Here is a 15,564-nt window from a genome sequence, read left to right as displayed (position 1 = left end):
CAAGTTTGAAAAAATAAGAACTCAAAATTCTAAAAAATTATTTCATAATTAAAAGATCAGGATCCCATTGTTATGAGAAATGATCTTATAATAGCAAGATAGTCATAATTCCAACATAAGAGGTTTTTCTTTTCCTTTTAATGAATGTAAGTACGGTGAATAAAGTTCTAAATCTTCTGTGAATTGTAATCTGTTGCAGCCAAATTCTTGTATGTTGGAGGAAAACTATTCTCTTGTTTGTTTTTTCCTAAATAACCTGTCAAATTCTTGTTCCACACACTTCAGACAAACTTTATTTTCTCATCAGTCCCTAATGAAGGCATAATAATAGAATAATCTTCTTTGTTGTTATTAATCCTCATGAGCCAGCAGATGATATCCTATCTAACACCACAACTGAAAATAGGACAAGTTGCTGTTTTTGCTGTCACAATTTTCAGATACTTTTAGACACTTCAGCGCTATTGTTAACATGTCGTATCATCATTTGTCAGGTTAAACCAATCAGATCAACATCAGTCTTTCTTTTTTTAAATTTTGGTGATGTGACTTTGGTGACTTTTATAAATTCCAACCTAACACATTTATAAATCAACATTTTTTATTGGTCAACAACATAAAAATACTTTTTTTTATGAAAATACATGTTTGAACAACGTAATTAGGCTACATATTTATGTTTGCATATTTTCAGAGCCAAAGAAAAACACCAGTAGGAAAGTCCTTTAAGTTTAATGCACTTTAAGATGTCAGCTTTCTAAAATACAGAATTGTTTAGCCTCATTAATGTGTACTTGTGTATGATATATCCTTTGATTTATTGTATTTCTCCTGCTGGGGTCCATTTAAACTAACAGTCTCTCAAGAGTAACATAAAATATATGAATACAGCATAAGGCTACTGGCCTGCACTTAACTGAGATGATCAGTTTAGATTTATATTCAATAATTAAATGACTTTATGTAGCAGTGAGAGGTAATGGTTTGACATTATAGAAAATGTGCTGAAATAGATGAAAAGATTAACATTATTCGTATGTAACTATATGAAGCTAAAGCTAGAAAACAGTTAGCTTAGCATAAAGACAGCAGGGGCAAAGAGTTAGACTGACTGTGTCCAGTGGTGGCTGATTATTATTAAATGTACAGGTTTGAGATTGATATGGATCTTCTCTTCAAATTCTGGCAAGAAAAGCACATTTTTCCAAAATGCTGAACTATCTCTAAGAAGGATTGGTGGCTGGATAATATGTCCCTGCTGCAGCCAAACCCAATGTGACAGCATGTGAATATGTCATTTTCCTTCCATAAATGAAACCCTCTTAACAGTAGTGTAATACTTAGGTATGATAATGACTACATATAAAACAAAATGCTCTGAATTAGTAGACAGAACAAACATCAGGCACTGCGGCTACGATAAGGCATCTCACTCAGCCTTCATTTGGTCCCTGACATCTGAAGGCAGAGTTTCAAACAGTGTCTCCTCCACTATAAGGCCACTGCGCTTCAAAGCGCGACAGCAACCCAGCTCCTGCGGCAGGAGCTCAAAGTGGTTGCCTTTGAGATCCAGGTAGGTCAGCAGAGCTAGGTAGGAAATCTTTGGCGACAGTATGGAAAGAGAGTTCTTGCCAAGCTTTAGCGTTTTGAGCTTTTTGCAAAAGAACAGTTCATCTGGTAGATTTTCTATTTTGTTGTAAGTGACAGAGAAGTATTGCAGGCTCTGAAGGACTCCGATTTCTGGAGGGATGAATCGGATGTCATTGTTGGACAGGTCCAGGTAGCGCAGCTTGTTACACAAGAACAGGTGCGAGGGTAATATCTCGATCTTGTTGTGGCTGAAGTAGAGGCGCTCTAAGCTGCCAAGTTTTTTGATATGCTCTGGGATATACATGATGCCGTTGTACCAAAGTTTGAGGCAAGTGAGCTTTCGAAGGTGCTGGAAGCTGACGATCTCCTCTATGGAGCGGAGGTTATTCTCTTTCAGGTCAAGCTCTTGCAGACTCGTCAGGCTGAAGATTGCATGTGGAATGCGTTCCAGATCACAACGCACGAGCTCCAGCTCAATCAGATTGGTCATCTTTTTCAGGTTGTTGAGCATTACTAGCTTTGTGCCGTCATTGTGCAAGTACAGCTTGTGCAAATGGCTGGAAACGTCCACGATCGACTGGGGTATCTTGGTCAAATTGCTCTTCAGGGACAGAGTTTTCAGACACTTCATCTCCCGCAGAGACTCAAGAACTATATTCTTGGATGCATCAGGGCTGAGTGACCCAGTGAGATAGAGCTCCTCTAAGTTGCGCAGGCCATACATCCAGTTCGGAAGTTCCCTGTTATCGTCGAATTTCACACGAAGCACTTTCAGGTTCTCTTTGAGGAAGGAGGTAGCAGTTGTGTGCAACTTTAAAGAGCATTGGTAAAGAGACAGCTCCTGAAGGTCTTCCAGCTGAGAGACCGAGGCAGGGATGGTGACATTGTTGATGATCTCTAGTTTGAGTGACTGCAGCTCCGTCAACTCAAAGACAGTGTCGGGTAAACCGGGGAGCATGAAGAGCTGAAGTTCAAGTCTGTTGTTGGTGTTAGTCTGGAGTCTTTGGCGCAATTTCTCTGCCGTCCATTCGTGGTTGAGATTGAGCTGTTTCAGTTTGTTCTCACTGACTTCAGAGAGAAAAACTGCAAACCGTTTTGAATACAGGGGGTCATACTGATCAATCATGTGCAGCATGAAGGCAAAGTCATTCTTGACGTCGGGGATGTCGTTGATGCCTGTTTCCTGTCGCACATACTCGAAAGAGTATTCTTTCAGTGAGCGGTAAAAGAGCCAGTAGGATGTGTAAAGGCTTGTTAATCCATAGACAGCCACCAAACACAGGTAACAGTAGGAAAGCTTCGAAAAAAGATGAGCCATGGTGTGATTACATTCAAAGTCTTTATAGCCTGTCATGTCCTGGAGCTCAACTTCGCAACGTACTCGATTCCGCACTTTATTCACGAGAGAACTATTGTAGGCAATGATCAGGAGGAACTTAAACACCTTGAAAACCGTCTGCCGAACATACATAAGGTACAGGATATCTCCTTCCTCAACGTGCAAACGGCACTTCTTCACCTTTTCAAAAAGAGCTTTAGCTTGTTCGCCCTCTTTTTTATCAAGAACACTTGCTGACGGCTTTTCAACCACAAGCTTTTCCGGGATAGAACGAAGGGACTGTGTCTTCTCCAGACTGCCTTCTCCAGGAGACGGAGCAATGTTGGACCGAGAGGTGCAGCTCTTTTTATGGTCCTTTTCTTCTGGATTTTCTCCAGACACCTCCGACAAAGCTCGTGTAGTCCAGGGAGAGTCGAAGCACTTGCCAAGCATTGAGATAAAATGCTCTATTTTCGAGCTCGAGCCAGGGAATTTGAACCAGAAGTTGCTACACACCATAAAAACTAGAGTGTGTATGAGAACCAAATAGGGAAAGTACTTGGCATACCAATGCAGAGCCTTTTCATAACACATCTGATTGATGAAACTGTACTGCTGAAGATCCAGATCGGTTTTCAGGCCTGTCATTTCTCTCGGTGCAGCTGAGGTGTTGGATTGCAGATGTAACAGCGATGTCAACTCCACTTCACTTCTGTTTTCTGAACGCGGTGATATTCTCTGAGGAAGGCATATGATTTTATCTTGCATTACCTGAAACAAAATGGAAAAACAAAACCAGGAAGATTAACAAGCGTGTCGAAAAGAAACATTCAGACGCAACAATCGGAGAGTTTTCATGCTATTAAATAATTTGACTTCTTTTAGCTTTCTTCAGCAGTAAACAAGACACCCAATTTAAACTAAAGTAGAGAAGGCTCGACCAGCAAAAAGTTGAAAACTGCTCAATTTGAAATGTCTAAGCATGCATATCTTTATCTATACAGAGGGTTCTCAACTTACGAACATTCGAGTTACGAACATTCGTAGATACGAACAACCGCTGACGGATGTCCATAAATGTTCGTAAAATGCCGTATTGCGTTCGAAAGTTCGTATTTTGTACAGCGCGCCACATCCGACTGATTCCCCTTTCTGCCGCAACCCACGCCGAGCAGCACTGGCTCATCTCCAACACTTCGTTCGTTGCTCCAACACTCACTTCGTTGTTGTGTTCATCTTAGTTCGTACCATCTTGGATACTTTACCGTTTCTCATATATTTATCACCCGTTTCTCACGTGTTTATCATGCCTAAGAAAGCAAATGCTAGTGGTAGTGGTAGTGGCAAAAAGCGTAAGGCAAGTGATGATAGTGGTAGTGGTAAGAAATGCCAGGCAATAACCATGGAAACGAAGGTTGCCATTATCAAAAAGTTGGACAGCGGTGAGAAGATGGCTAATGTGGCACGTGCCTTTGGTATGAATCGGTCAACGATCGGAACAATTTATAAGGGAAAGGACCGCATAATGGAACATGTGATCACTCTAAAGGTAAGTTACAGTAATCATGTTTATGTGTTGTTATTATGTACTCTAATTATTTCTGGTAAGTCTTAGGGAATAGTAATGAATAGTAATGGCATTTAAATGACCTCAAATGGCAATTATAGGTTGAAATTTAATATATAACGACTTACGAACAATTCAGCTTACGAACAGCTGTTCGGAACGCATTGTGTTCGTAGGTTGAGAATCTGCTGTACTTATGAATGTGGTTGTCACTGTAATCACTCTCCAGAGCAGTATCTGATAAGCGTTTAAAATGATAGATCTATTACTCAAACTGAACTTCTTATATAATCGTGTTAGTACTTGAAACAAAACACCAACGCAGCATCTTGCTTTTTTTTTAATGCAAGACTGTTATTGGTCTGAACGTCCCTTTAGAGAAACCTTGCTTCTTTGAGGAGATTTTGTTTTGGCCATGTGAAGGTGTTACTGGGTTTGTGACTTTTTAAATCTGTTTACATGACAGCAGAGTGGAGAGATCTCCACACATACTGCATTAGCTTGACTACCTTGTGGAAGTCCAAATAAGTCAGAATCTACTGCTGAACATTTAACTATCTGTTAAATTCAGACATATTTGCACTGTAAGGACAGTATGCTTTCATTAAAGAGCCTGTCCAATAACTGCACCTGCAACATACACATACAAAAAATAAAACCACTACATACCTCCCCATGCAATATATACAGTGTGTATTACGGTTTTAAACGTCTTGTACCTTTTAGTCAATCTTAATGTTCTTCACTGAATGTATGGTGCACCTGCACTATTTGTGTTCCTTGTGTTTTCACTGAGAGACACTGCAAAGATTCCTAAGAGATTACAAATGAATTTACTTGAACTTGCTACATGTATACAAAGATTTACCACTTTATTGCAGGGCAAACAAACTGTTTACTGATTACCTGTGTAACTCGGTTGCTCTGTAACCTGGCTTCTTGAGTGCATGTCAGCGAGCTGAATGTTGGCATCAGGAAACAACAAATATCTTTGGTGTTTACTTGTAGTGTAAATAATGAAGTGCAGCTGCTTGACTCCTGCAACGCTAATAACAGGAAATGGGCACTTTCATTCATTGGTGCGGTCTTGAGGGGGCTACATTTTGTTCACTCTATTTAGCTGTCGGAAACTCAAATGCTCAGCCTGTTTTACTGCAACCTGCAGAATGTAAATGCACGTTTGTGAACAGAAGATTCAGAATGACATTATTACAACAGTAGGGGCGATGCAGTTGTGCTGCAGCAAACATCCAACTGTAATGCCAAATTAGGTCTGCGGAGGTCTCTGAAGAGCACACAAACTGTGTCTCTGTGTTTCTCCCACTAACTCTAAAATGAAGGGATTATTGTATCAGGCAGCAATTACACAATACTACATGTTAATAAGGCTCTGACTTATAAAGTAAACTTGGATACAGAATTAATTGTCCACTCAACTTACCTACTAGATCATGTCCTAACACTGTCATGGTGAGAGTGGGGAACAATGGTTGCTCCCACCCTGATAAATATCCTGTTAACAGTTTTTCAAAAAATGTTTGGGTACAATTTTCAGGATTTACGCAACAGAGCCTTACAGCTGCAAAATAAATGTCCCTATTCTCCAGAGAAGTCAAGTGCCTGGCCACTGCAGTTTGGAATCCTGTTTACTAAAAGGGGCTGGGTGGGAAATGTTTCCACTGGTAAACTCCTGATGGGCTGAATGCTTCCTTTGCTGCACACAGGCCAGGTTGTAAAAGCACAGAATTAGTGTTTTTGAGCTGGTGCCAATGCAGAAAGCAGAGCAGTAATGTTCCGTCAGAGAGCCTATCGGCTATGCTGTCTCTGGTGGATTACATTGTTATAGATCTAAAGAAAATAAATAGTGGAGCAACTGTTTTTTATCTCAGAAACATACTGGAGTTCAAATCTTGTACAGCAGCTACATTCCCCTTGAACCCTTTCCTTATAGAGACATCATGGCAGTCCATTGTAACTAACCTGAAGAGTGCATCCAAAGACACCGATCATAAGCATGATGACAGACAGGTAGTCAGTGAACACGTCCCACCACGGCTTCAGGACTCTGAACGCTGGCTGCTGTTCAGAGAACTGCCGGAATTCCATCACAGGAATCATGATGCCTGTTACAAAAGAAAGGAAAATCAGACCACACGAATGTCAGTAAATACAATGGGGAAAAGCGTGAACTATATATAGAGGGATGAAACAATGACATTGTTTAATTCACAGGATATTCCAGTATAGAGCAACTGACAACAGCCTAAGTTACTAGCCTCCATTTCAGTCTCCATCAAGTGGAATTGTAATACGTGAGCACTCAGTTACAATCACCAGGTCAGTTCAGTTTGTCCGGTATTACCGTTTATGGCCAAATATGGTGATGGTGAACACAGTAATGAAAAAACAAGGTGTTGTGTCTCAGAATTCATGTTGCTTGGCATGGTAATCATCCTCCAAAACACTTTATTGTTGCAGTACAAAACTGTGCCACCTTCGCTACATTGCGGATGTTGCTGGCAGAAGCTTCAGAGACTCAAACTGTGTTTTTGTAGCAAACCTGACAGCAGTCTGGTCTTACTACGATACCAATTTGTTATGTACAGGAACGAAAATTCAAAATTACAAGTATGCAAATTACATTTTAATCTTTAGTTCAAGCAGTAGTCAACCGTGATTGGCTGCACCCACAAAGGTCAGCCAGCATGGATTAAAGTCATAAACTGCAGATGAAAAAAATTACGTAGCTTCCAGGTCTTAAAAGTGAGGCAGAAGAGGAAGTTCCTTAAACTTGCAATACCACCGAGGGCTGCTAGAGGTTGGCTATGAAAATGGTCTGGCTCCATAGACTCTCATTCATCTCATGAAATGCAAGGTTAATATTTTTTTTCATAATGGTGTCATTCGCTAAAGTTGCTCTTTCTTATTAGTTTTGTGGTGTTCCATCTAAAAAAAAAAAAAATCCTATTATTAATTATATATTAGACTTCAATAAACGGTGTCTTTGGGGGCGTGTCTGACTGATTGACAGGCCTATGGTGCAGTCAGGTTTACGCTATAGGTGGGAGGGTGTAGTGTTCTTGGGTTCCAATTCAGATGGAGTTAGATCCACCGCTCACTCCTCCCCAGCTCGTCCAAATATGGTCACTTTGGCTCCAAAATAGCAAGACGGTGATGGCCAAAATGCCGAACTCGAAGCTTCAGAACAGCAGTTCGCAGACCAATGGGTCACGATTGGTTGGTTTCCACTTGGTTCTGCTCCGCTTTCTTCACTATGAATACATGCGTAACCACATACCAGTGTTTCCTCTACCATTGTCTTGGTAGAAACTCTTTGTAGCTTTTACATTACACAAATGCTCACAACAAATGTCATTATGTAAAAGTCAGTGCCCTGACCAAAGTCTTGGAGCTATAAGTCTCTATTAAAAAACAGACTTTGTAACCATGAAAAAGAGTGATGTTCCCTGATGCTGCTATCTGATCACACTGGTCACCTTCTGCAAAGTGCTACAGCTGCAAGTATCCTATTTCCAGTCTCTGTCTGGCAGTGGGCTGGCTGCAGAGTCATTCAAACTGAAAAGGCCTGTGATGAACACTTCCAATGGCAAACTTTTGTAGTAAAACATCCCAGTGTGAACCACACCAGCCACTACAACCACTTCATTATGGCCATGCTGTGTGTGTCTAAAGTCTAATGAATAAATTAAATGTGCCAGACCATAATGTACATTGTTTTATCATCCACGTTTCAGAGAGAGCCCAAGAGGCAGCTGCTGAATACGCTACACTCAAACTTTAGGCCATTATTAGGTTTAGCTGTGAGATATTGTTTAATAGGTTTCTAAAAGCACTTGGGGTGGGGTCCTGTTTTTTATAGCTTAAATAAGTTTTTCAGACGCAACGTCCTTATTGATTATTTATCAGCGTCTTAATAACAGAAAGGATTAAGAACAGGGAATGTTTATACCCAACTGTCTGCTGATGGCTGACTTTAAAAGGGACAGCTTATCAAAATTACAAAGATATTTTTTTCTCACTTAGCACTAGTTTCACATGTCTGTTATACTGATAGTTAAATGTGTTGGGATTTTGAGATACCCATTTACGTGACATATCATTTATGGAATTGAAAAAAGTTTTCCATCTACTGAAAAGAGCTTGGTCTTCCCTGCACGTGTGGATTTTGTGTGAAGCATGGTGCAACAGTCTTAATAGAACCCACACAAATTCGTGGAAATCTACTGCTATATTTCCATGTAGCAATGCTGAGTTGACGCACAAATGATGATATACAAGTTGTAAATTAGAGGCAGAGATACAGCTACAGATAAATAGCTACGTATTTATTTGTTCATGTTTTATGAGGTACGTAACTTAAAATGTGTTTGTGAATTCTAATGAGAGTGTTTTCACCCATAGTCCCCAACCGTTTTAACTGCACAAACTCGTTGACGAGTTGAAGGCCTATTTAAGTCCAAAATCCCTAGAATTTAGTTTAAGGACCGGTGTATGGGATTTAAGGGGTTGTATATGCAGAAATGGAATATAACATTCATAATCATATTTTCATTAGTGCAAAATCACCTGAAACTAAAAATAGTTGGGTTTTTGTTACCTCATAATGGGTCATTCATGGCAGCGGCATGTTGCCCTGCCATGTTTCTACATAGCCCAGAACGAACAAACCAAACACTGGCTCTACAGAAGACCTTTTGCGAGTTTCTCAGCCATACAGATTCTCTTACATGCTTGGAAGGGGAGGGTGAGGGGAGGGGTATTCAGTTGGTTGCAATCTGAAACTTCAACGCGATACCACTAAATTCTACACTGCTTCTTCAATGGAGAGACAGGCATTGACAAAGAAAATTGCACCACACACTGCAAGGCAATTGCCGCAAAACATAGCCCACATAGTAGCTTATTAAGTTTCATAATATTATTAAGCATTTTGTGCCCTTTAGGAAATGTTCACAGACCTGATACTGCCACTCAGCCCAGACGTTGGAGGTCTCAAGAGAAGTAGTCAACATTTGCTCCACTTCAACCAGTTACAATGTTAAAAAGTCTGTTTGTGTGCTAGGGCATCCCTTCTAATAATGCAACATATACAGTATTCAAACACTCTAGAAGAAACTATTCAGCATGATACATTACTTTAACATTTTTAATTTAAGTAAAGTCTCAAACGGGACTTTTATTTGCAAGTATTTTTTCATTATGGGATCAGTGACGGTAAAGAAATGTTATAAGTCTTCCATCACATGGTGTTCTGTTGGTTGACTGTATGCAGAGCTGCAGGGTGATTAGGAAAACATTATTTTTAAAAGACTACTCACCACATACTCTATCAGTCACAAAGGAGTAGTTCAACTATTCAGCACTCCACTGCCATGAAGCTGGCATACTCATAAGACTCAGATAAGCACATCTTGACATATAGAGTTCAAAAGGATCATACAGTACACAATGCAACTCTGAAGCATCTTTAATCAGACCCTTCTTAATACACCCGCTTCTTTCAAACCCCACACTTACAGTTTGTAATGCAAGCTATTTGTCTGAAGCTAAACCGCTAACCCATAGATATCTACAGGTACGGTAGATACGTTATTCTGGCCTGTGAGATGTACCATATTATACCAGGGCCCTGGCCCGTTCAACAAGAAGAAAATGCCAGACTCTTTCTTCAGAAAGAATTAGCCTAAATTGAGCAAAAGGGAAAACAATTTCACAGTTGAGAAGTCAGCTTACAATATTTTACATGTCAACATCTACAGTATACACATGAATATCATATACTACCAGGAACGCAAAGCTAACTCTCGGGTGAAGAAAAGCTTCATATTTCTTAGAAAGTTATACTTCAGTAAGATGCTAACAATGATACTCATCAATAAGCTCTGTCTCTGTATGTGTTATTGTGTTCAGTAGTGTTACTCCAGACCCAGAGGAGAACCTCTCTGTCGTGACTTTGTGAGTAACAATATAAATTCTGTTGCTTGAGATTTTCTTCAGGCTCCTATGAAGCCAGGAGCCAACCACCGCACAAGCACCTGCCTCATGTTCCTCCAATGTAAAACTGTTTTCAACAATTTCAATGAGATTTGGGGTGAATTTGTGTTGTTCACCTAGAAATATACAGCCTAAAGTCATTTTCCTTCTGAGTCACTGTGTATTGTGAAAACTGCCAAAAACTTAAACATATACTCATACAAACATAATCTTTGAGCTTTAGTGTTTGTGTAATCGTCTTCCTTCTTTTTTTTTTTACTATGAAATAAGTCTTCCAAAATTATGAGACAAATGTTATAGTGGAAGCTATTTTACAAAGCTTTAAAGAAATAATATGCTTAGAGGTCAATTAGGAAGGACATTTTAATATCATACTGATAAAATATGAGTTTTTCTCTACCACAGAGAAAGTAATTTGGCAGGCATTAGTAGGGTGATCCAAACAAATACGAAGTTGATGCATCTCTGGCCAAAAAAGTATATCTGTACACATATGGCTGAAGTTAACACTGATGACATCTTCAGTCCTTGTGACCTTCATGTGTAAAAATGGTGACATGACCCTTTAACATTACAATATTAATTTCAAGGAATGATATCTTACCAACTGGGCTTAAAAATGTATTTATATGGCTACCAAAAGTAAAGGTGATGGATACGGGATCACATGGTAAAACAAACAAATTAGTGTAAAAATCAGTGTGAACATTTACGGAGGAACCGCCTTAACAAACTGTGTGAAGATTAATTAACCAACATATAGATGTTCATAATTCATCAGTTTGCTGACATATTACCAGGTTGGCAATCTACACATTTTGCTCTGATTTTTACATGAATATTTTGTTTTACTATACAACACCTAAGAGCCTCCAAAGACCCTTCAGAGCCTCTGAAATCATGACATAAAGTCACAGAAACAGGAAGGAGGGTCAAAGAGGCTGACTGTGCAATTTATGTTTGATTAGCATATAGGAAAAATATTGTCACTAGTTGAGTCAGCCATGAGCTGCCCAGGCCATATCCTTGTCCCTTCCTGACAGGAAACTTGTCTGAATCCCAGAAATCCAAAAACAGACATGTTTGGAGCACACCCAGCAGCAGGCACTCAGAAAGTCCCGTCTTGTTAAGGACATGGAAAAAAACTACCCGCATTGCAGGAACGGATTTTGTGTTTTGTCTATTGAATCACACTTTCTTAGACTTTATTGCGGAACGTAAGCTCCAGGAAACGTTCTCATACATTCAGTGGAGCTGTGATTCATCCTGTGATCGGCACTAACCATCAATAAGTCATCCGGTTCGGAGCTTGAAATACTGAGAAGAGGTTTCTAGGAGCTTTCTGCTGCGACTAAACGATTTGCTTTCCTCTGGCCAAATTAGGTCGACTCAATATTCAGCCCCTGTTTATACACCTAAGAGGAAAACTAACGGTAATCAGGGTGAACTAGTTTGTAAGGCGCTTCGCCGACTACAAACTGCGCTATTGTATCCTCTGCACGTTGGACTAATGAACGTCATTCTATATGGTGTCAAGATCATTAATATAGTTTAAGGTTTACCTTCTTTTAGATGAGAGCTGGACTCGAGGATCTGAGCGGTCGACTTTCATGCGATGAAGTCCCGGATCTGATGTGCGCCATCCCCTTTTCCTCTCCGTCCGCCTGCCTTCCTGGATCCTCGGCCAGACCATGCTCGCATGTCATCAGCTCCATGGGCGTGGACTTCTGAGACCCCAGCAGACTTTACTGTTGGTGATGGCTTGTTTGAGACAGCTGAGTGGGAAAACAAAACGGCATTTCTCTGCTGCTAATAATAATAATAATAATAATAATAATAATAATAATAATAATAATAATAACCGCATTAATATTACTAATTACTAATAAAACTGTATGTGTTTTACTGATCTTTTCAGCAAAGTACTAACAGTCCATAACAAGGTGAAATTTTCCATCAGGCTTCAAGTAAAAAAAAATAAATAAATAAATAAAAATAAAAATCCTCTTTATGCATTTGTTTCAGTCTTAAGTAATCCAGTGATAGTTGGCCTACTTGCTCTGCAAACGTTACAATATTATTTGCTAACTATCAGTGATGGAATGTTTGTAGATCACTATTTCTATTTTATGACACTACATCACTAGATTTCAGAGCAAAAGAATAAATATTTTACTCATTTTGAAGACTCTTGTTCAACTATAAGTTACTTTGCAAATTACAAATAAAATGTTCTGTCTTATAAGGTCATACTAAACCCAGACAGGAAGGACATAAATAACAAGATACCCAACCCATTGATGCACACATTTATGCAACAATAATCAGAGTCAAATCAAATAATAGTATTATTCTGAAATAGCCCATTCTCAATGAAGACAGGTTTAACTTTTGACACATTAGGTTTATTTTGTGGATACTTTTGTACTTTTAGATTTCTACGGTGTGGCATTTCCAGGGTAAAATATTTGAGTACTTTTTTTCAGCGCTGACTGTTGCAAATGTGTCCAGCAGGGGAAGATGTATTCAGATGTTTACCACAGTGTTAGAGGGCCACTACAAGTAAAAGTCTTGCATTCAAAATGTCCACATGTATGAAAAGTAAAATTACTCCTTTTGCAGGATTTTTTTTTTTTTTTTTGCCTGTGTTACATTACTATCTGTTTTATATTACCATATGATCAGTGATTTTATTAGTAATGCAACCATGTGTAAGCAGCATTTTATGTGTCAGCTGGTCATGGTGAAGCCAATTATATTGTCAGTGGATTAACCTATACCTAGTGCATTGACTGTATGGAATCCATATTTTGTAACTACTAAAAACAGATAAATGCAGTGGGACATTATTTCCATCTGAAATGTAAATATAAAGCAGCATAAATAGGATTGCTAGTACATGTTCTTAAGAACTGCTGTTGGGTCCCTTCCAACTGATCACAGAAAGGAAGCCAAGAACGTTTGGATCCACTGGTTCAACCTTTGGCAATGTATTATATAAGCTTACATGTTTTTAATGTAAAGTCTAAATGCAAAAAAGTAATATGACTATAGTTCTAAAGTCAGTGCTTTGGGGAGAAAAGTATTTGCCTCTAAAATGTAATGAAGCAGAAATATTAAGTATTAGAAAAATGGATATTCTCAAGTAAAATCTAAATGTCTTAAAATTGTTTACCTCTCACCACTGTACAAAACTTTGGGCCTCTCTGTTTTTTCATACTGCACTTCTCCATCTGTTCACTCTGCGGGAAGCCTATCAGGATTGTTTTGAACACTGTTCGCTTTTACAGCTGTTGCGTACAATTAGACTGTTCTGACCTAACAACTATTACAAAGACTGACCTTCGAGCATTTCCTCTACTTGTTGCCACACAGAATGACAGTGCAGTTCCAGTGTAATGTGTTAACGATGTAAAATGTTAAATTGCCATTGGGACATTGTCTCTTAATTTCCGTCTCACAATTCCATGGAGGCACAACTTTAAGTAGAGAACCGAGATTAGACGCTGTGTGATACAATCTGGATCCAGTCAATTCCCCTAGTGAAACACTCTGCAGGCTCTGCGCCAGAGAACATTGGCAAGATATAAAACTGTACATATTCATTATGTGGACGCACCCACTCAGTTATCAGTTTAGGTGCAGCTAGCTAAAGCTAATGCAACAGCCCTGCTGTACCAGTACAGTACCTTCATGATTCTAAAGCTGAAAGGTCATGAGTGAAGTTGTAGTGAGCAATGTTGTTGAATTGCCATTGCCATTGAGAAGTGTTTCTAATATTCTATCACATTTATATCAATGAGAGTGTCTATTGAAGCCAATTGGACTTGTTTTTCCCTGTGAAATGCTGTTATGTCTTATCCCACCCCAGCAATCAGCCTTGTTTGTCCTCGAGTGAAGTAATTGGGAGACCGATCATCTGAGACCACAACCAGACAGTCTTTTTCTGACTGGACTTTTGCTGATTGAAGTCTTGTGTATTTTGATTAGCACATTCTGTATCTGTGACAAGGTTCCTCATCTATCTCTCAGTTAACAAAGCTCGATTGATCTTCTGATGGCGTCGTCTTGGTCTGCCTGATCATGCTTTTGAAAGTGCCTTGCACTGTTCCCTTAAACACCTGCTGTCTAACCATGATTTAACACTGAGGAAGCCCCTTTTTTGCTTAGAATAACAAACACTTTTACTTACTGTGCTGCCATGTGACCCACTATTACAGTGCTACTTACTAAGCAATGTTCTGCGGAAACTTGGGACACAGCCATATGATGTGAACAATGGCTGCTCGTTGATTTATTTGAACAAGCCTCTGGTGAGCACATCAAATCCGCTGCTTCAATGGAAGGATGCAACTCAAAGAAACCTGACCTGCTGTACAGGACAGTGCTGCTAATCTACTTCAGTTTTATTACTACAGTCAGGCTCTGAAATATTTCTTCTTCATGTTACGGCAGAAGGATTTACGTTTCTAGATCATCAAACTTTCTGATTATTTATTACATTCCTCAAGCTCAGGTCCTCTTCCAGAGATCTTGGAGTTTGAGGGTTCCATGCAGTATCTCAGTAATTCTACACACTCTCCTGGGCAGAGACTTCAGACGTTGTAAGTGTAATCTTCTGATCTCAATCGGGGGTCACGGTCCACAGTACTCCAATAACCACTTCCCGTGGACGTCCCCTTCCAGAACTGTTCCTGTTTGTTAACATGCCCGAGCAGCCATGGAGGCAAATGAGCAGGTCAGGAGTCCAGGAAGGGTTTCAGGTGAAGCTTCATTGATTTTTACATAAAAAAAAAAACACCACAGCACAAGTTCACCATCACCCACACAGCAAATTTCTGGAGTGAAATATCCTGGAGTTAAACTAAGAGTTTGATTTTGGGAGTTCTGTGATCTGTCTCATTAGTGGGTGAATGGAAAAACATGTTAAAGCACTTTGAGACCAAAAGGTGATAAAGCGCTATACAAGTACAGACCATTTACCATTTACCTACCCACTTCCTGTGGTTGGTAATCCCCGGAACTATAAATCGGTGCTGAACTATTTTGCCTGAACACCCTGGGAAGAGGAAAC

General features: G+C 39.6%; 1 protein-coding gene across 1 annotated transcript; it reads right to left on the bottom strand.

The window, feature by feature from the left end:
• Window positions 1–604: 604 nt before the first annotated feature.
• Window positions 605–12,137, bottom strand: lrrc8c (leucine rich repeat containing 8 VRAC subunit C). The gene is made up of 3 exons (XM_069150939.1): window positions 12,053–12,137; window positions 6,456–6,598; window positions 605–3,679 (listed from the first exon to the last, which is right to left on the bottom strand). The coding sequence occupies exons 2-3, from the start codon at window positions 6,591–6,593 to the stop codon at window positions 1,430–1,432; spliced, it is 2,388 nt and encodes a 795-aa protein (XP_069007040.1). The 5' UTR covers window positions 6,594–6,598; window positions 12,053–12,137; the 3' UTR covers window positions 605–1,429.
• Between the last annotated feature and the right edge of the window lie 3,427 nt (window positions 12,138–15,564).

The sequence above is a fragment of the Embiotoca jacksoni genome, unplaced genomic scaffold, assembly GCF_022577435.1.
Source record: "Embiotoca jacksoni isolate LCO1_2020_lvr unplaced genomic scaffold, fEmbJac1.0.p SCAF_16, whole genome shotgun sequence".
NCBI classification, from domain to species: Eukaryota; Metazoa; Chordata; class Actinopteri; family Embiotocidae; genus Embiotoca; species Embiotoca jacksoni.
The sequence above is the reverse complement of the archived record's forward strand: the minus strand, read 5'-3'. Positions and strand labels throughout refer to the sequence as shown.

Excerpts from the sequence above, each read along its gene's own strand:
- lrrc8c (XM_069150939.1), bottom strand. The coding sequence starts at position 6,593 with ATGATTCCTGTGATGGAATTCCGGCAGTTCTCTGAACAGCAGCCAGCG. Across the intron at positions 3,680-6,455 it reads TCTTTGGATGCACTCTTCAG|GTAATGCAAGATAAAATCAT; the intron begins GTTAGTTACAAT and ends ATTTTGTTTCAG.